The 20,735-nt window shown below is 56.1% G+C and overlaps 1 protein-coding gene across 1 annotated transcript in view; it reads right to left on the reverse strand.

Annotated features, from left to right (window-relative positions):
- The window catches only part of LOC140391491 (vitamin K-dependent protein S-like), a 72,623-nt gene that overhangs the window by 38,459 nt on the left and 13,429 nt on the right, over positions 1-20,735 (reverse strand). Inside the window, exons 6-9 of the mRNA XM_072476013.1 lie at positions 15,091-15,213; positions 13,381-13,506; positions 9,483-9,604; positions 8,374-8,492 (exon numbers count right to left, since the gene is read on the reverse strand). Coding sequence (XP_072332114.1) covers positions 8,374-8,492; positions 9,483-9,604; positions 13,381-13,506; positions 15,091-15,213 — 490 coding nt within the window. The remainder of the gene's footprint in view (positions 1-8,373; positions 8,493-9,482; positions 9,605-13,380; positions 13,507-15,090; positions 15,214-20,735) is intronic.

Consider the following 20,735-nt stretch of genomic DNA (forward strand, 5'->3'; position numbering starts at 1 on the left):
ATTCCCCCGCAGTGAGATTTCCTTCACACTCCCCCGCAGTGAGATCTCCGTCACATTCCCCCGCAGTGAGATCTCCGTCACACTCCCCCGCAGTGAGATCTCCGTCACACTCCCCCGCAGTGAGATCTCCGTCAAACTCCCCAGCAGCGAAATCTCCGTCACACTCCCCCGCAGTGAGATCTCCGTCACGCTCCCCCGCAGCGAGATCTCCGTCACACTCCCCCGCAGCGAGATCCCCGTCACACTCCCCCGCAGTGAGATCTCCGTCACACTCCCCCGCAGTGAGATCCCTGTCACATTCCTCCGCAGTGAGATCTCCGTCCCCCGCAGTGAGATCTCCGTCACACTCCCCCGCAGCGAGATCTCCGTCACACTCCCCCGCAGTGAAACCTCCGTCACACTCCCCCGCAGTGAGATCTCAGTCACACTCCCCCGCAGTGAGGTCTCCATCACACTCCCCCGCAGTGAGATCTCCGTCACACTCCCCCGCAGTGAGATCTCCGTCACACTCCCCCGCAGTGAGATCTCCGTCACACTCCCCCGCAGTGAGATCTCCGTCACACTCCCCCGCAGTGAGATCTCAGTCACACTCCACCGCAGCGAAATCTCCGTCACACTCCTCCGCAGCGAAATCTCCGTCACACTCCTCCGCAGCGAAATCTCCGTCACGCTCCCCCGCAGCGAGATCTCCGTCACACTCCCCCGCAGTGAGATCTGCGTCACACTCCCCCGCAGTGAGATCTCCGTCACACTCCCCCGCAGCGAAGTCTCCGTCACACTCCGGCACAATGAGATCTCCATCACACTCCCCCGCAGCGAAATCTCCGTCACACTCCCTCGCAGTGAGATCTCCATCACACTCCCCTGCAGCGAAATATCCGTCACACTCCCCCGCAGCGAAATCTCCGTCACACTCCCCCGCAGCGAAATCTCCGTCACACTCCCCCGCAGCGAAATCTCCGTCACACTCCCCCGCAGGGAGATCTCTGTTACGCTCCCCCGCAGCGAGATGTCCGTCACACTCCCCCGCAGTGAAATCTCCGTCACACTCACCCGCAGTGAGATCTCCGTCACACTCCCCCGCAGTGAGATCTCCATCACACTCCCCGGCAGTGAGATCTCAGTCACACTCCCCCGCAGCGAGATCTCCATCACACTCCCCCGTAGCAAAATCTCCGTCACACTCCCTCGCAGTGAGATCTCCGTCACACTCCCCCGCAGTGAGATCCCCGTCACATTCCCCCGCAGTGAGATCTCCGTCATACTCCCCCGCAGTGAGATCTCCGTCACACTCCCCCGCAGTGAGATCTCCGTCACACTCCCCCGCAGTGAGATCTCCGTCACACTCCCCCGCAGTGAGATCTCCGTCACACTCCCCCGCAGTGAGATCTCCGTCAAACTCCCCAGCAGCGAAATCTCCGTCACACTCCCCCGCAGTGAGATCTCCGTCACGCTCCCCCGCAGCGAGATCTCCGTCACACTCCCCCGCAGCGAGATCCCCGTCACACTCCCCCGCAGTGAGATCTCCGTCACAATCCCCCGCAGTGAGATCCCTGTCACATTCCTCCGCAGTGAGATCTCCGTCCCCCGCAGTGAGATCTCCGTCACACTCCCCCGCAGCGAGATCTCCGTCACACTCCCCCGCAGTGAAACCTCCGTCACACTCCCCCGCAGTGAGATCTCAGTCACACTCCCCCGCAGTGAGGTCTCCATCACACTCCCCCGCAGTGAGATCTCCGTCACACTCCCCCGCAGTGAGATCTCCGTCACGCTCCCCCGCAGTGAGATCTCCGTCACACTCCCCCGCAGTGAGATCTCCGTCACACTCCCCCGCAGCGAAATCTCCGTCACACTCCCCCGCAGCGAAATCTCCGTCACACTCCCCCGCAGCGAGATCCCCGTCACACTCCCCCGCAGTGAGATCTCCGTCACACTCCCCCGCAGTGAGATCCCCGTCACATTCCCCCGCAGTGAGATTTCCGTCACACTCCCCCGCAGTGAGATCTCCGTCACATTCCCCCGCAGTGAGATCTCCGTCACACTCCCCCGCAGTGAGATCTCCGTCACACTCCCCCGCAGTGAGATCTCCGTCAAACTCCCCAGCAGCGAAATCTCCGTCACACTCCCCCGCAGTGAGATCTCCGTCACGCTCCCCCGCAGCGAGATCTCCGTCACACTCCCCCGCAGCGAGATCCCCGTCACACTCCCCCGCAGTGAGATCTCCGTCACACTCCCCCGCAGTGAGATCCCTGTCACATTCCTCCGCAGTGAGATCTCCGTCCCCCGCAGTGAGATCTCCGTCACACTCCCCCGCAGCGAGATCTCCGTCACACTCCCCCGCAGTGAAACCTCCGTCACACTCCCCCGCAGTGAGATCTCAGTCACACTCCCCCGCAGTGAGGTCTCCATCACACTCCCCCGCAGTGAGATCTCCGTCACACTCCCCCGCAGTGAGATCTCCGTCACACTCCCCCGCAGTGAGATCTCCGTCACACTCCCCCGCAGTGAGATCTCCGTCACACTCCCCCGCAGTGAGATCTCAGTCACACTCCCCCGCAGCGAAATCTCCGTCACACTCCTCCGCAGCGAAATCTCCGTCACACTCCTCCGCAGCGAAATCTCCGTCACGCTCCCCCGCAGCGAGATCTCCGTCACACTCCCCCGCAGTGAGATCTGCGTCACACTCCCCCGCAGTGAGATCTCCGTCACACTCCCCCGCAGCGAAGTCTCCGTCACACTCCGGCACAATGAGATCTCCATCACACTCCCCCGCAGCGAAATCTCCGTCACACTCCCTCGCAGTGAGATCTCCATCACACTCCCCTGCAGCGAAATATCCGTCACACTCCCCCGCAGCGAAATCTCCGTCACACTCCCCCGCAGCGAAATCTCCGTCACACTCCCCCGCAGCGAAATCTCCGTCACACTCCCCCGCAGGGAGATCTCTGTTACGCTCCCCCGCAGCGAGATCTCCGTCACACTCCCCCGCAGTGAAATCTCCGTCACACTCACCCGCAGTGAGATCTCCGTCACACTCCCCCGCAGTGAGATCTCCATCACACTCCCCGGCAGTGAGATCTCAGTCACACTCCCCCGCAGCGAGATCTCCATCACACTCCCCCGTAGCAAAATCTCCGTCACACTCCCCCGCAGTGAGATCTCCATCACACTCCCCCGCAGTGAGATCTCAGTCACACTCCCTCGCAGTGAGATCTCCATCACACTCCCCCGTAGCAAAATCTCCGTCACACTCCCTCGCAGCGAGATCTCCATCACACTCCCCCGCAGTGAGATCTCCGTCACACTCCCCCGCAGTGAAATCTCCGTCACACTCCCCCGCAGTGAGATCTCCGTCACACTCCCCCGCAGTGAGATCTCCGTCACACTCCCCCGCAGTGAGATCTCCGTCACACTCCCCCGCAGCGAGATCTCCGTCACACTCCCCCGTAGTGAGATCTCCGTCACGCTCCCCCGCAGCGAGATCTCCGTCACACTCCCCCGCAGTGAGATCTCCGTCACATTCCCCCGCAGCGAGATCTCCGTCACACTCCCCCGCAGAGAGATCTCCGTCACACTCCCCCGCAGCGAGATCTCCATCACACTCCCCCGCAGCGAGATCTCCGTCACGCTCCCCCGCGGAGAGATCTCCGTCACACTCCCCCGCAGTGAGATCTCCGTCACACTCCCCCGCAGTGAGATCTCAGTCACACTCCCCCGCAGTGAGATCTCCGTCACACTCCCCGGAACGGAATCTCCGTCACACTCCCCCGCAGCGAGATCTCAGTCACACTCTCCCGCAGTGAGATCTCAGTCACACTCCCCCGCAGCGAGATCTCCGTCACACTCCCCCGTAGCAAAATCTCCGTCACACTCCCCCGCAGCGAAATCTCCGTCACACTCCCCCGCAGGGAGATCTCCGTCACGCTCCCCCGCAGCGAGATCTCCGTCACACTCCCCCGCAGTGAGATCTCAGTCACACTCCCCCGCAGTGAGATCTCCATCACACTCCCCCGCAGTGAGATCCCCGTCACACTCCCCCGCAGCGAGATCTCCGTCACACTCCCCCGCAGAGAGATCTCCGTCACGCTCCCCCGCAGCGAGATCTCCGTCACACTCCCCCGCAGCGAGATCTCCGTCACACTCCCCCGCAGCGAGATCTCCGTCCCCCGCAGTGAGATCCCCGTCACACTCCCCCGCAGCAAGATCTCCGTCCCCCGCAGCGAGATCTCCGTCACGCTCCCCGCGGAGAGATCTCCGTCACACACCCCCGCAGCGAGATCTCCGTCCCCCGCAGTGAGATCCCCGTCACACTCCCCCGCAGCAAGATCTCCGTCCCCCGCAGCGAGATCTCCGTCACGCTCCCCGCGGAGAGATCTCCGTCACACACCCCCGCAGTGAGATCTCCGTCACACTCCCCCGCAGCGAGATCTCCGTCCCCCGCAGTGAGATCTCCGTCACACTCCCCCGCAGCGAGATCTCCGTCCCCCGCAGTGAGATCTCCGTCACACTCCCCCGCAGTGAGATCTCCGTCAAACTCCCCAGCAGCGAAATCTCCGTCACACTCCCCCGCAGTGAGATCTCCGTCACGCTCCCCCGCAGTGAGATCTCCGTCACACTCCCCCGCAGTGAGATCCCTGTCACATTCCTCCGCAGTGAGATCTCCGTCCCCCGCAGTGAGATCTCCGTCACACTCCCCCGCAGCGAGATCTCCGTCACAGTCCCCCGCAGTGAAACCTCCGTCACACTCCCCCGCAGTGAGATCTCAGTCACACTCCCCCGCAGTGAGGTCTCCATTACACTCCCCCGCAGTGAGATCTCCGTCACACTCCCCCGCAGTGAGATCTCCGTCACACTCCCCCGCAGTGAGATCTCCGTCACACTCCCCCGCAGTGAGATCTCCGTCACACTCCCCCGCAGTGAGATCTCAGTCACACTCCCCCGCAGCGAAATCTCCGTCACACTCCTCCGCAGCGAAATCTCTGTCACACTCCCCCGCAGCGAGATCTCCGTCACACTCCCCCGCAGTGAGATCTCCGTCACACTCCCCCGCAGTGAGATCTCCGTCACACTCCCCCGCAGCGAAGTCTCCGTCACACTCCGGCACAATGAGATCTCCATCACACTCCCCTGCAGCGAAATCTCCGTCACACTCCCCCGCAGCGAAATCTCCGTCACACTCCCCCGCAGCGAAATCTCCGTCACACTCCCCCGCAGCGAAATCTCCGTCACAGTCCCCCGCAGGGAGATCTCTGTTACGCTCCCCCGCAGCGAGATCTCCGTCACACTCCCCCGCAGTGAGATCTCCGTCACACTCACCCGCAGTGAGATCTCCGTCACACTCCCCCGCAGTGAGATCTCCATCACACTCCCTCGCAGTGAGATCTCAGTCACACTCCCCCGCAGCGAGATTTCCATTACACTCCCCCGTAGCAAAATCTCCGTCACACTCCCCCGCAGTGAGATCTCCATCACACTCCCCCGCAGTGAGATCTCAGTCACACTCCCCCGCAGTGAGATCTCCATCACACTCCCCCGTAGCAAAATCTCCGTCACACTCCCCCGCAGCGCGATCTCCATCACACTCCCCCGCAGTGAGATCTCCGTCACACTCCCCCGCAGTGAAATCTCCGTCACACTCCCCCGCAGTGAGATCTCCGTCACACTCCCCCGCAGTGAGATCTCCGTCACACTCCCCCGCAGCGAAATCTCCGTCACACTCCCCCGTAGAGAGATCTCCGTCACGCTCCCCCGCAGCGAGATCTCCGTCACACTCCCCCGCAGTGAGATCTCCGTCACATTCCCCCGCAGCGAGATCTCCGTCACACTCCCCCGCAGAGAGATCTCCGTCACACTCCCCCGCAGCGAGATCTCCATCACACTCCCCCGCAGCGAGATCTCCGTCACGCTCCCCCGCGGAGAGATCTCCGTCACACTCCCCCGCAGTGAGATCTCAGTCACACTCCCCCGCAGTGAGATCTCAGTCACACTCCCCCACAGCGAGATCTCCATTACACTCCCCCGTAGCAAAATCTCCGTCACACTCCCCCGCAGTGAGATCTCCATCACACTCCCCCGCAGTGAGATCTCAGTCACACTCCCCCGCAGTGAGATCTCCATCACACTCCCCCGTAGCAAAATCTCCGTCACACTCCCCCGCAGCGAGATCTCCATCACATTCCCCCGCAGTGAGATCTCCGTCACACTCCCCCGCAGTGAAATCTCCGTCACACTCCCCCGCAGTGAGATCTCCGTCACACTCCCCCGCAGTGAGATCTCCGTCACACTCCCCCGCAGCGAAATCTCCGTCACACTCCCCCGCGGAGAGATCTCCGTCACACTCCCCCGCAGTGAGATCTCCATCACACTCCCCCGCAGTGAGATCTCAGTCACACTCCCCCGCAGCGAGATCTCCATTACACTCCCCCGTAGCAAAATCTCCGTCACACTCCCCCGCAGTGAGATCTCCATCACACTCCCCCGCAGTGAGATCTCAGTCACACTCCCCCGCAGTGAGATCTCCATCACACTCCCCCGTAGCAAAATCTCAGTCACACTCCCCCGCAGCGAGATCTCCATCACACTCCCCCGCAGTGAGATCTCCGTCACACTCCCCCGCAGTGAAATCTCCGTCACACTCCCCCGCAGTGAGATCTCCGTCACACTCCCCCGCAGTGAGATCTCCGTCACACTCCCCCGCAGTGAGATCTCCGTCACACTCCCCCGCAGCGAAATCTCCGTCACACTCCCCCGTAGTGAGATCTCCGTCACGCTCCCCCGCAGCGAGATCTCCGTCACACTCCCCCGCAGTGAGATCTCCGTCACATTCCCCCGCAGCGAGATCTCCGTCACACTCCCCCGCAGAGAGATCTCCGTCACACTCCCCCGCAGCGAGATCTCCATCACACTCCCCCGCAGCGAGATCTCCGTCACGCTCCCCCGCGGAGAGATCTCCGTCACACTCCCCCGCAGTGAGATCTCAGTCACACTCCCCCGCAGTGAGATCTCCGTCACACTCCCCCGCAGCGAAATCTCCGTCACACTCCCCCGCAGCGAGATCTCAGTCACACTCCCCCGCAGTGAGATCTCAGTCACACTCCCCCGCAGCGAGATCTCCGTCACACTCCCCCGTAGCAAAATCTCCGTCACACTCCCCCGCAGCGAAATCTCCGTCACACTCCCCCGCAGGGAGATCTCCGTCACGCTCCCCCGCAGCGAGATCTCCGTCACACTCCCCCGCAGTGAGATCTCAGTCACACTCCCCCGCAGTGAGATCTCCATCACACTCCCCCGCAGTGAGATCCCCGTCACACTCCCCCGCAGCGAGATCTCCGTCACACTCCCCCGCAGGGAGATCTCCGTCACGCTCCCCGCAGCGAGATCTCCGTCACACTCCCCCGCAGCGAGATCTCCGTCACACTCCCCCGCAGCGAGATCTCCGTCCCCCGCAGTGAGATCCCCGTCACACTCCCCCGCAGCGAGATCTCCGTCCCCCGCAGCGAGATCTCCGTCACGCTCCCCCGCGGAGAGATCTCCGTCACACTCCCCCGCAGTAAGATCTCCGTCACACTCCCCCGCAGCGAGATCTCCGTCCCCCGCAGTGAGATCTCCGTCACACTCCCCCGCAGCGAGATCTCCGTCCCCCGCAGTGAGATCCCCGTCACACTCCCCCGCAGCGAGATCTCCGTCCCCCGCAGTGAGATCCCCGTCACACTCCCCCGCAGCGAGATCTCCGTCCCCCGCAGTGAGATCCCCGTCACACTCCCCCGCAGCGAGATCTCCGTCCCCCGCAGTGAGATCCCCGTCACACTCCCCCGCAGCGAGATCTCCGTCCCCCGCAGTGAGATCCCCGTCACACTCCCCCGCAGCGAGATCTCCGTCCCCCGCAGTGAGATCCCCGTCACACTCCCCCGCAGCGAGATCTCCGTCCCCCGCAGTGAGATCCCCGTCACACTCCCCCGCAGCGAGATCTCCGTCCCCCGCAGTGAGATCCCCGTCACACTCCCCCGCAGCGAGATCTCCGTCCCCCGCAGTGAGATCCCCGTCACACTCCCCCGCAGCGAGATCTCCGTCCCCCGCAGTGAGATCCCCGTCACACTCCCCCGCAGCGAGATCTCCATCCCCCGCAGTGAGATCCCCGTCACACTCCCCCGCAGCGAGATCTCCGTCCCCCGCAGTGAGATCCCCGTCACACTCCCCCGCAGCGAGATCTCCGTCCCCCGCAGTGAGATCCCCGTCACACTCCCCCGCAGCGAGATCTCCGTCCCCCGCAGTGAGATCCCCGTCACACTCCCCCGCAGCGAGATCTCCGTCCCCCGCAGTGAGATCCCCGTCACACTCCCCCACAGCGAGATCTCAAACTGAACAATGTCTCACCTGGTTTGTTGTTTTCTTTTGAAGTTGAACCGCATCACGGGAATCCCTTTGAAGAACCTTCCCAGGTACAGGGAACCTTCATTTTTCCCAATGTCCAGTGAACCACACGGCAAAATCTCCTGAAACGTGGAGACGCTGAGTTCAAGGGGATTTTTAATGGCAAACTTTATAAAGTACAGATATTTGAAACCATTTGTTTTTGTCAAAATAGCACTGAATTTGTGTGTCCCAATGGCTTTTGTTGACACAAACCACTCGCTGGTCTTTGTAGCTTCATGGTTTATTTTTGGGTGAATATTAAGAATCGGTTCAGCTCCCGAAGCGGTGTGTACATCGACAGTGTCACATTCTTGTGTGACCCTCATGTACACCGTGAGACCACCCCCACCACCTTCCCCCCCTAAACCCATACGCCCCACTGACTATCCAAACTATCCGACAACACTATCAAGCTCCTTGAGTGTTGTTGGAGCTGCACTCATCCAGGCAAGTGGGGAGTATTCCATTACACCCCCGGCATGTGCCTTGTAGATGGTGGACAGGCTTTGTGGGGGGGGGGATTAATATGGCTGGGTCCAGTTCAGTTTCTGATCAATGGTAACCCCCAGGATATTGACGGTTTGGGATTCAGTGATGGTAATGTCATTGAATGTCAAGGGAAGTTGGTTAGATCCTCTCTTGTTGTAGGAGGGGAGGAATGTTTTCTCTCCGAGGGCAGTGAGTCTCTGAAACTCTTCCTCAAAAGGCGGTGGAAGCAGAATATTTTTAAGGCAGAGCGAGATAGATTCTTGATGAACCAGGGGGTGAGAGGTTATCGGGTTCAGCAAGGAATGTTACAATCAGATCAGCCCCGATCCTATTGAATGGGGTGGCAGGCTCGAGGGGCTGAGTGGCGTCCTCCTGATCCTAATTTAAATGTTCGTATGGAGATGATCGTTGTCTGGCACGTCTGTGGTGCAAATGTTATTTGCCACTTATCAGCCTCGGCGGGAATGTTGTCCGGGCCTTCCTGCATTTGGGGCTCTGACTGATTCAGGGTGGGAAGAGATGTGACTGGAAGCTGAAATTTGCTAACAGTTGCTGATTAAAAACAAATACAAGGGTCTTACTGTACATCTCTGCAAGTCTGCCGCCAGTTTTAAACCTCGCTTTCCATCACAGTAGCAGGTATATTTACCAAGAGTATTGACACAACCGTCCTCACAGAAATTCTCTTCACATTCATCTACATCTGAGCAACACAACAAAGATTTAATGTTATTACAAACAAACCTCAAGAAAGACTTACCTATCTATTGGCCGTTCACCAGCTCAGGGTGATTTACAGCCAGTGACGGACAGTTACTGCTGGGATGGAGGAAACACAGCAGCCAATAAACACAAAGCTCCCACAACCCATATCAGCTAAACGGTTGATAATCAGAGATATTGGTTCAGGCAACTCAGCTGTTCTGGTTCGAACCAGGGATGTTGCCTGGGGTGGAACATTTAAGTTCTGAAGAGAGGGTGGATAGGCTGGGGTTGTTTTCTCTGGAGCAGAGAAGACTGAGGGGCGACCTGATCGAGGTGGACAAGATTGAGGGGGATGGACAGGGTGGAGAGGGAGCAGCTCTTCCCCTGAGTTGAAGGGTCAGTTTCGAGGGGACACAAATTCGATGAGAGATGAAATGAAATGAAATGAAAATCGCTTATTGTCACAAGTCGGCTTCAAATGAAGTTACTGTGAAAAGCCCCTAGTCACCCCATTCCGGCGCCTGTTCGGGGAGGCTGGTACGGGAATTGAACCGTGCTGCTGGCCTGCCTTGGTCTGCTCTCAAAGCCAGTGATTTAGCCCAGTGTGCTAAACAGCCCCTTGGAGGACGGGAGGTTCAGGGAGGCGATTTGAGGAAACCCTTTTTGCCCAGAGGGTGGTGAGGGTCTGGAACGTACGGCCTGGGAGGGGGGCAGAGGGGGGAGCCTCACATCCTTTACAAAGTACCTGGATGAGCACTTGGCCGTCACAACATTCGAGGCTATGGACCAAGTGCTGGCCAATGGGATTAGGTAGACAGGTCAGGGGCCTTTCACGCGGCAGTACAGGCTCGATGGGCCGGAGGGCCTCTTCCGCACTGTAGTACTCTGTGACTCTGGAGCGTTTCAGCTGCCAAGAGAGGCTGGTTAGGCTGGGGTTGTTTTCCCTGGAGCAGAGAAGGCTGAGGGGGGACCTGATTGAGGTACATAAAATTATGAGGGACACGGATGGGGTGGATAGGAAGGAACTTTTCCCCTTAGCGGAGGGGTCAATAACAGATTTAAGGTAACGGACAGAAGGCTTCGAGGGGATTTGAGGAAAGTATTTTTCACCCAGAGGTGGGAGTCTGGGACTCGCTGCCTGAAAGGGTAATAGGGGCGGGAACCCTCGCAACATTTAAGAAGTATTTAGATGAGAACTTGAAATGCCCCAGCAGACAAGGCTACAGGCCCAATGCTGGGAAATGGGGTTAGAATAGATAGGTACTTGATGGCTGGTATGGACAGGGTGGGCCGAAGGGCCTCCTCCGCACTATTATTCTGTGATTCTGTTTATGTCTACTTGAGACGGCAGACAGAGACCTGGTACAGCATTTCATCTTGTAGATGACACCTCTGACAGTGCAGCACTCCCTCAGTACTGACCCTCTGACAGTGCAGCACTCCCTCAGTACTGACCCTCTGACAGTGCAGCACTCCCTCAGTACGGACCCTCTGACAGTGCAGCACTCCCTCAGTACTGACCCTCTGACAGTGCAGCACTCCCTCAGTACTGACCCTCTGACAGTGCGGCGCTCCCTCAGTACTGACCCTCTGACAGTGCAGCACTCCCTCAGTACTGACCCTCTGACAGTGCAGTACTCCCTCAGTACTGACCCTCTGACATTGCAGCACTCCCTCAGTACTGACCCTCTGACAGTGCAGCACTCCCTCAGTACTGACCCTCTGACAGTGCAGCGCTCCCTCAGCACTGACCCTCTGACAGTGCAGCACTCCCTCAGTACTGACCCTCTGACAGTGCAGCACTCCCTCAGTACTGACCCTCTGACAGTGCAGCGCTCCCTCAGCACTGACCCTCTGACAGTGCAGCACTCCCTCAGTACTGACCCTCTGACAGTGCAGCACTCCCTCAGTACTGACCCTCTGACAGTGCGGCGCTCCCTCAGTACTGACCCTCTGACAGTGCAGCGCTCCCTCAGTACTGACCCTCTGACAGTGCAGCACTCCCTCAGTACTGACCCTCTGACAGTGCAGCACTCCCTCAGTACTGACCCTCTGACAGTGCAGCACTCCCTCAGTACTGACCCTCTGACAGTGCAGCGCTCCCTCAGCACTGACCCTCTGACAGTGCAGCACTCCCTCAGTACTGACCCTCTGACAGTGCAGCGCTCCCTCAGTACTGACCCTCTGACAGTGCAGCACTCCCTCAGTACTGACCCTCTGACAGTGCAGCACTCCCTCAGCACTGACCCTCTGACAGTGCAGCACTCCCTCAGTACTGACCCTCTGACAGTGCAGCGCTCCCTCAGTACTGACCCTCTGACAGTGCAGCACTCCCTCAGTACTGACCCTCTGACAGTGCAGCGCTCCCTCAGCACTGACCCTCTGACAGTGCAGCACTCCCTCAGTTCTGACCCTCTGACAGTGCAGCACTCCCTCAGTATTGACCCTCTGACAGTGCAGCACTGCCTCAGTTCTGAGCCTCTGACAGTGCATCAATCCCTCAGTACTGACCCTCTGACAGTGCAGCACTCCCTCAGTATTGACCCTCTGACAGTGCAGCACTGCCTCAGTTCTGAGCACGCCCATACAGCTGATGGGTCAGGCTGTCAGCGGTGTGCGCAGCTGCATGGCTGCCTTGCCGGCTGCAGCAATGGTGCTCTTGCCCGTCCACTCCAACCCTACAGCCCACCTCCTGGCCACCCCCCGCCCCCCCGCAACGGCCCTGGCAAAAGCCCCCCCACCACCACCGGCCAGCGGCACAACTATCAGCACACTATGATGGTGTTGGACACTTTCCGTCCCCCCTCTCTCTCCCTCAGCAGCCGCCACGCCGGTTTCACTATTTTTTAAAAGCACAAGTGAACTGCGCCGTCGGGAATTCAGCGCATTGGGGGCGGAGAATCGCGGAGCCCCCGGAGAATACCGGGTCCGGCCCGCTGATGATATGCAAACAGCGTTTACTGTACGTCTGTTCCGGAATGCATTGACGCATCTGTCGAGGCGACGGGAGAATTGCCGCAATTTTATCGCCGGAACCAATTCTCCGCCCAATCACGTTTCCCGACTCCGGTGTCGGCTGACTGAGAATCCCATCCCTTATCTAGAAATCATCCCAAGGATACTCTCCGTCCCGGAATTCCGACGTCGCGAGCATTTCCGATTTTAATCGCTCCACCCAGGCCGCATGTCCTTGGCTGTCTCGTCCCCAAACCCGGAAATTCCGTCCCCAAATCTCTCAGATTATTCTTTAATCCTGTAAAACACTCCTTAATACCTGCCTTTTTTCTCACCTGTCCTAATATCTCATGTGGCTTGCTGTTAATTTTGATTTGATAATTTCTACAATGAAACTCCCTGATTCATTTTACTATGTTTTAAAAATTTTTTTAGAGTACCCAATTATTTTTTCAAATTAAGGGGCAATTTAGCGTGGCCAATCCCCCTACCCTGCACATCTTTGGGTTGTGGGGGCGAAACCCACGCAGTCACGGGGAGAATGTGCAAACTCCACACGGACAGTGACCCAGGGCCGGGATTCGAACCCGGGTCCTCAGCGCCGTAGGCAGCAATGCTAACCACTGTGCCACCATGCAGCCCTCATTTTACTATGTTAAAGGTGCTATATAAATGCAGGTTGGTGTTGTTGAATTCTCCCAGCTCTCTATTTTCTATAATGAAGCAATTGTGGAGATTGATCGCATTAAGGGCCAGCCGGCTGCAAGCATGGTTAGATTTTGGTTCTCTGTCCCCAGTGCAGAGTTTGAGAATGTTTACCTTCACAAGTCTTTGTTGAAGACTCATATCTGTATCCAGCGTCACAGGTACATTGGTAAGAACCCAATGCGTTTTCACACTGCGCAAATCCACAAATCCCAGGTTCCAGACGACATTCATTGTTGTCTGCAATTCAAATTAGTTTTACAACTTATCAATTGAATTGATCTAATTAATTAAAACCCGTGAACCTGAGAACTAGAAGAAATAATGATGTTTGGAATACGATAGACATTTATCCCGATTTTCCAGACTTTCCGCCAGTTGGATCTCCCGCCCCCGCCAACGGCAGCCCCCCCCCCCCCCCCCCCCCCCCGCCCCCCGCGGCGGGTTCTCCAGCAGTGCGATGGTCAAACTGCACAAAACGGCGCAGACATCAGCGGGAATGGAAAATCCCGCCAGCGGACGGCCAATAGCCAGCCCCTTCCACCACCAGAAAACACCCGCGGAGGGGGCCAGGAACACCCCCCCCCCCCACCCCCCCCCACCCCCCCCCACCACCCACCCCCCCCCCCACCCACCCCCCGTGACTCTGATCATCCGTCTGAATGTCTCGTTATCCCATATCCCAAAGACACTTTACCCTCGTGACAAGGAACCTCTCCAATGTTTATCGTACGCCTCACTAACCTGCCACACCCACAGGGGCAGAGGACAGGAGGGGCACCACCTCCTGCAAAACTCCTCACGAGGTCACAAACAAACCTGATCCAATCCCTTCATCACTGCTGGAGTCAAGTCCTGCAACGCCAGCAATTTATTCATTTTTAACCTATTCAATCGTGGGCCAGGCCCAGCACGTATTGTCTGTCCCCAATTGGCCTCAGAAAGGTGGTGGTGAGCTGCCTTCTTGAACCGCTGCAGTCTGTGTGGTGTAGGTACACCCACTGTGCTGTTAGGGAGGGAGTTCCAGGATTTTGCCCCAGCGACAGTGAAGGAACGGAGATATATTTCCCAGTCAGGGTGGTGAGTGACTTGGAGAGGAACCTCCAGGTGGGTGGAGTTCCCAGGTATCTGCAGCTCTTGTCCTTCTAGATGGTAGTGGTTGAGGGTTTGGAAGGTGCTGTCCAAGGAACCTTGGTGAGTTCCTGCAGTGCATCTCGGTACACACGGCTGCCGCTGTGCGTCGCTGGTGGAGGGAGTGAGTGTTTACGGTGATGACCATTCTCCTGCATGGTGTTGAGCTTCTCCAGATTTGTTGGAGCTGCGCTCATCCAGGTAAGTAGAGAAACTCTAACAGCACTGAGATCTCAGTGAGGTTAAGGTTGGGCAAAAGGGCATCATGGGGGCACAGGGTTAGCACTGCTGCCTCACGGCACCGAGATCCCAGGTTCAATCCCGGCTCTGGGTCACTGTCCGTGTGGAGTTTGCACATTCTCCCCGTGTCTGCGTGGGTTTCGCCCCCACAACCCAAAGATGTGCAGGTTAGGGGGATTGGCCGCGCTAAATTGCCCCTTAATTGGAAAAAAATAATTGAGTACTCTAAATTTATTTTTAAAAAGGTTGGGCAATAAATGCTGGTCTTGCTGGTGGCATTTACACGATAGTAACTCAGGACAGTTCCAGATGTGATTTTCCCCCCCTGAATTTGTTGCCCAATTTCCTCATCTGTAATTATTAATGAATGGATGAAGTTTCAAAGTGACGACTCTCTCCCAAAGCGCAAACTCAGAGAACTCTGCTCCTGCAAACCCTGTTGTCTTGACTCACCTTGACATCGCCGATTGTCTGGTTGCTTGGTGAATCCTTTGTTGCACAGACATTGGTAACTCCCATCCATGTTGGAACAGGTGTGCTCACAACCACCATTGTTCACATTGCACTCATTAATGTCTGGCGAGGGGAGAAAGGTCACAGTGTCAATACCAGAACCAATCAGAGTGCCAATACCAGAACCAATCAGAGTGTCAATACCAGAACCAATCAGAGTGCCAATACCAGAACCAATCAGAATGCCAATACCAGAACCAATCAGAATGCCAATACCAGAACCAATCAGAATGCCAATACCAGAACCAATCAGAGTGTCAATACCAGAACCAATCAGAGTACCAATACCAGAACCAATCAGAGTGACAATACCAGAACCAATCAGAGTGTCATCACCAGATTTTAGTAACTTTTACTGGGCGGCGAATTTAGCCATGATCAGGAAGTGGGTGGTGGGGGAGGGGTCGGCATGGGAGGGTATGGAGGCAGCTTCAGGCAAGGGCACCAGTTTGGGAGCGTTGGTAACGGCGCCTCTGCCATTCCCGCCGGCGTGGTACTCCACCAGCCCCGTGGTGGTGGCGGCCCTGAGAGTCTGGGGGCAATGGAGGAGACGTGGGAGCAGAGGGAGCATCGGTCTGGTTCCCAATCTGTAATAATCACCGGTTTCCCCGGGAAGTATGGATGGGGGGTTCCGGATATGGCGGAGAGCAGGGATTGCGAGGATGAGGGACATGTTTATAGAGGGGAGCTTTCCAAGTATGAGGGCGCTGGAGGAGAAGTTTGGGTTGGCGAGGGGAAACAAATTCAGGTATCTGCAGGTGCAGGACTTCCTTCGTAAACAGGTGTCAACCTTCCCGCTCGTACCGCTACGGGGGATTCAGGACAGGGTAGTTTCCAGAGGGTGGGTAGGAGAAGGGAGCGTCTCGGACATTCACAAGGAACTTATGGGGTCAGAGGAGACACAGACCGAGGAGCTGAAGCGCAAGTGGGAGGAGGAGTTGGGAGGAGAGATAGAGGATGGTCTATGGGCGGACGCGTTGAGTAGAGTCAACACATCCACAACATGTGCCAGGCTCAGCCTGATACAATTGAAGGTCGTTCACTGGGCTCACATGAGTGGCCCGGATGAGCAGATTCTTTGGGGTGGAAAACAGGTGTGCAGAATGTGCGGGAGGACCAGCGAACCATGTCCACATGTTCTGGGCATGTCCGAGGCTTAGGGGATTCTGGCAGGGGTTTGCAGATGTCATGTCCACGGTGTTAAAAACAAAGGTGGCGCTGAGTCCAGAGGTGGCGATTTTCAGGGTGTCGGAAGACCCAGGAATCCAGGAGGAGAAAGAGGCAGACATTCTGGCCTTTGCTTCCCTGGTAGCCCGGAGACAGATACTATTAGCTTGGAGGGACTCAAAACCCCCGAAGTCGGAGACCTGGCTATCGGACATGGCTAGCTTTCTCAGTTTGGAGAAAATCAAGTTCGCCTTGAGAGGGTCACTGTTGGGGTTCGCCCGGAGGTGGCAACCGTTCGTCGCCTTCTTCACGAAAAATTAATCATCAGCAGAAGGGGGGGGGGGGGGTTAGAACATAGAACATTCCAGCGCAGTACAGGCCCTTCGGCCCTCGATGTTGCGCCGACCTGTGAAACCACTCTAAAGCCCATCTACACTATTCCCTTATCGTCCATATGTCTGTCCAATGACCATTTGAATGTCCTGAGTGTTGGTGAGTCCACTACTGTTGCAGGCAGGGCATTCCACGCCCTTACTACTCTCTGAGTAAAGAACCTACCTCTGACATCTGTCTTATATCTATCTCCCCTCAATTTAAAGCTATGTCCCCTCGTGCTAGACATCACCATCCTAGGAAAAAGGCTCTCACTGTCCACCCTATCCAATCCTCTGATCATCTTGTATGCCTCAATTAAGTCACCTCTTAACCTTCTTCTCTCTAACGAAAACAGCCTCAAGTCCCTCAGCCTTTTCTCATAAGATCTTCCCTCCATACCAGGCAACATTCTGGTAAATCTCCTCTGCACCCTTTCCAATGCTTCCACATCCTTCCTATAATGCGGCGACCAGAACTGCACGAAATACTACAAATGCAGCCGCACCAGAGTTTTGTACAGCTGCAACATGACCTCATGGCTCCGAAACTCAATCCCTCTACCAATAAAAGCTAACACACCGTACGCCTTCTTAACAACCCTCTCAACCTGAGTGGCAACTTTCAGGGATCTATGTACATGGACACCGAGATCTCTCTACTCATCCACACTGCCAAGAATGTTACCATTAGCCCAGTACTCTGTCTTCCTGTTATCCCTTACAAAATGAATCACCTCACACTTTTCTGCATTAAACTCCATTTGCCACCTCTCAGCCCAGTGTTGCAGCTTATCTATGTCCCTCTGTAACTTGTAACATCCTTCCGCACTGTCCACAACTCCACCGACTTTAGTGTCATCTGCAAATTTACTCACCCATCCTTCTACGCCCTCCTCCAGGTCATTTATAAAAATTACAAACAGCAGTGGCCCCAAAACAGACCCTTGTGGTACACCACTAGTAACTGGACTCCAGTCTGAACACTTCCCATCAACCACCACCCTTTGTCTTCTTCCAGCTAGCCAATTTCTGATCCAAACTACTAAATCTCCCTGAATCCCATGCTTCCGTATTTTCTGCAGTAGCCTGCGGTGGGAGCCTTATCAAACGCTTTACTGAAATCCATATACACCACATCAACTGCTTTACCCTCATCCACCTGTTTGGTCACCTTCTCAAAGAACTCAATAAGGTTTGTGAGGCACAACCTACCCTTCACAAAACCGTGTTGACTATGTCTAATCAAATTATTCCTTTCCAGATGATTATACATCCTATCTCTTATAAACCTTGCCAAGATTTTGCCCACAACAGAAGTAAGGCTCACTGGTCTATAGTTACCAGGGTTGTCTCTACTCCCCTTCTTGAACAAGGGGACAACATTTGCTATCCTCCAGTCTTCTGGCACTGTTCCTGTAGACAAAGACGACATAAAGATCAAAGCCAAAGGCTCAGCAATCTCCTCCCTAGCTTCCCAGAGAATCCTAGGATAAATCCCATCCGGCCCGGGTGACTTATCTATTTTCACACTTTCCAGAATTGCTAACACCTCCTCCTTATGAACCTCAAGCCCTTCTAGTCTCGTAGCCTGAATCTCTGTATTCTCCTCGACAACATTGTCTTTTTCTAAGTTTAGCTTAGAGTAGGGGGTGAAGAAAGTTGGGACCTGTGAGGGAGGGAGACGGCTTTTGCACTATGTTTATAGTTTCATGTACAATGTTTATTGTGTTGTTGTGAAAAAACCAAAAATTACCTCAATAAAATGTTTATTAAAAAAAAAATTATCCAATTGTTATAATACTGCTGTAGTCAGAAACGCTTTAATCACAGAAAATGGTTCATCTTCAAGGACTAAGAACATTCTGGAAGAACTTGTGTTTTTTTAAAAAGACACTGTTCCTTAAAGGGTTAATGTGGGCGGCACGCTAGCACAGTGGTTAGCACTGTTGCTTCACAGCTCCAGGGTCCCAGTTTCGATTCCCGGCTTGGGTCACTGTCTGTGCGGAGTCTGCACGTTCTCCCCGTGTCTGGGTGGGTTTCCTCCGGGTGCTCTGGTTTCCTCCCACAATCCAAAGATGAGTGGCAAAATTCTCTGGAAACGGCGCGATGTCCGCCGACTGTCGCCCAAAACGGCGCAAATCAGTCGGGCATCGCGCCGCCCCAAAGGTGCGGAATGTTCCGCATTTTTGGGGGCCGAGCCCCAACCTTAAGGGGCTAGGCCCGCGCCGGATGAATTTCCGCCCCGCCAGCTGGCGGAAAAGGCCATTGGTGCCCCGCCAGCTGGCGCGGAAATGACATCTCCGGGCGGCGCATGCGCGGGAGCATTAGCGGCCGCTCACGGCATTCCCGCGCACGCGCAGTGGAGTGAGTACCTTCTGGCTCCGCCATGGTAGAGACCGTGGCGAAGGCGGAAGGGAAAGAGTGCCCCCACGGCACAGGCCCACCCGCATTTCGGTGGGCCCCGATCGCGGGCCAGGCCACCGTGGGAGCAGCCCCCAGGGCCAGATCGCCCCGCGCCCCCCCCCAGGACCCCGGAGCCCGCCCGCGCCGCCTTGTCTACGCCGGTGGGACAGGCATTTTAGCGGCGGGACTTCGGCCCATCCGGGCCGGAGAATCGCGCGGGGGAGGCCCGCCAACCGGCGCGGCGCTATTCCCGCCCCCGCCGAATCTCAGGTGGTGGAGAATTCGGCAACCGGCGGGGGCGGGATTCACGCCAGCCCCCGGCGATTCTCCGACCCGGCGGGGGGTCAGAGAATCTCGCCCGTGATGTTAGGTAATTTGGATATTCTGAATTCTCCCTCTGTGTACCCGAACAGGCGCCGGAATGTGGCGACTCGGGGCTTTTCACAGTAACTTCACTGCAGTGTTAATGTAAACCTACTTGTGACACTAATAAAGATTATGATTACAGCCAAATTCGCAAATGACACAAAAGTAGGTGGGACAGTAAGTTGCAATGAGCAAATAAGAGCCTTACAAATAGATAGAGATAGGTTAGGAGAGTGGGCCAAAATGTGGCAGATGGAGTTTGATGTGGATAAGTGTGAGGTCATGCATTTTGGTCAGGAAAATGGAAAGACACCTTCGGGGAGCTCCGATGCACCGGGATCTGGGGGTCCTCGTGCATGAATCACAGAAAACGAGCCTGCAGGTGCAGCAGGTAATAAAGAAAGCAAATGGAATGTTGGCATTTATAGCGAAAGGAATAGAGTGTAAAGGTAAGGAAGTGTTGTAACTATTCACGGCATTGGTGAGACCGCACCTGGAGTATTGTGCACAGTTTTGGTCCCCTCATTTGATGAAAGATGTAGTGGCATTGGGGGCAGTTCAGAGGAGGTTCACTGGATTGATCCCAGAGATGAGGAGATTTAACTGCTTAGGCCTATACTCTAGAGTTTAGAAGAATGAGGTGAGACCAAACTGGTGTATACAAGATGCTAAAAGGTCTGGATAAAGGAGACAGGGAGCGGATTCTTCTTCGTTCTAGAACGAGAGGTAGCAAATTTAAAACAGATTGGAGGAGAAACTACTTCTCCCAAAGGGTTGTGAATCAGTGGAATTCGCTCCCCCAGAGCGCGGTGGATTCTGGGACAGTGAGTAAATTTAAGGAGGAGTTCGACAGATTTTTAATTGCGAATGGGTTGAAGGGTTATGGGGGAAGGGGCAGCACGGTGGGGTTAAGGCCAGGGTGAGATCGGCCATGATCGAATGGCAGAGCAGACGCGATGGACCAAGTGGCTTAATTCTGCTCCTACATCTTATCAAGTTATGAACTATACCCGATAGATTCACACTCCTCTGTCGCAGCACTATCCACTCCTCTGTCACAGCACTGTCCACTCCTCTGTCACAGCACTATCCACTCTCTGTCACAGCACTATCCACTCCTCTGTCACAGCACTATCCACTCCTCTGTCACAGCACTATCCACTCCTCTGTCACAGCACTATCCATTCCTCTGTCACAGCACTATCCACTCCTCTGTCACAGCATTATCCACTCCTCTGTCACAGCACTGTCCACTCCTCTGTCACAGCACTATCC

Source organism: Scyliorhinus torazame, chromosome 15 (genome assembly GCF_047496885.1).
Source record: "Scyliorhinus torazame isolate Kashiwa2021f chromosome 15, sScyTor2.1, whole genome shotgun sequence".
NCBI lineage: Eukaryota > Metazoa > Chordata > Chondrichthyes > Carcharhiniformes > Scyliorhinidae > Scyliorhinus > Scyliorhinus torazame.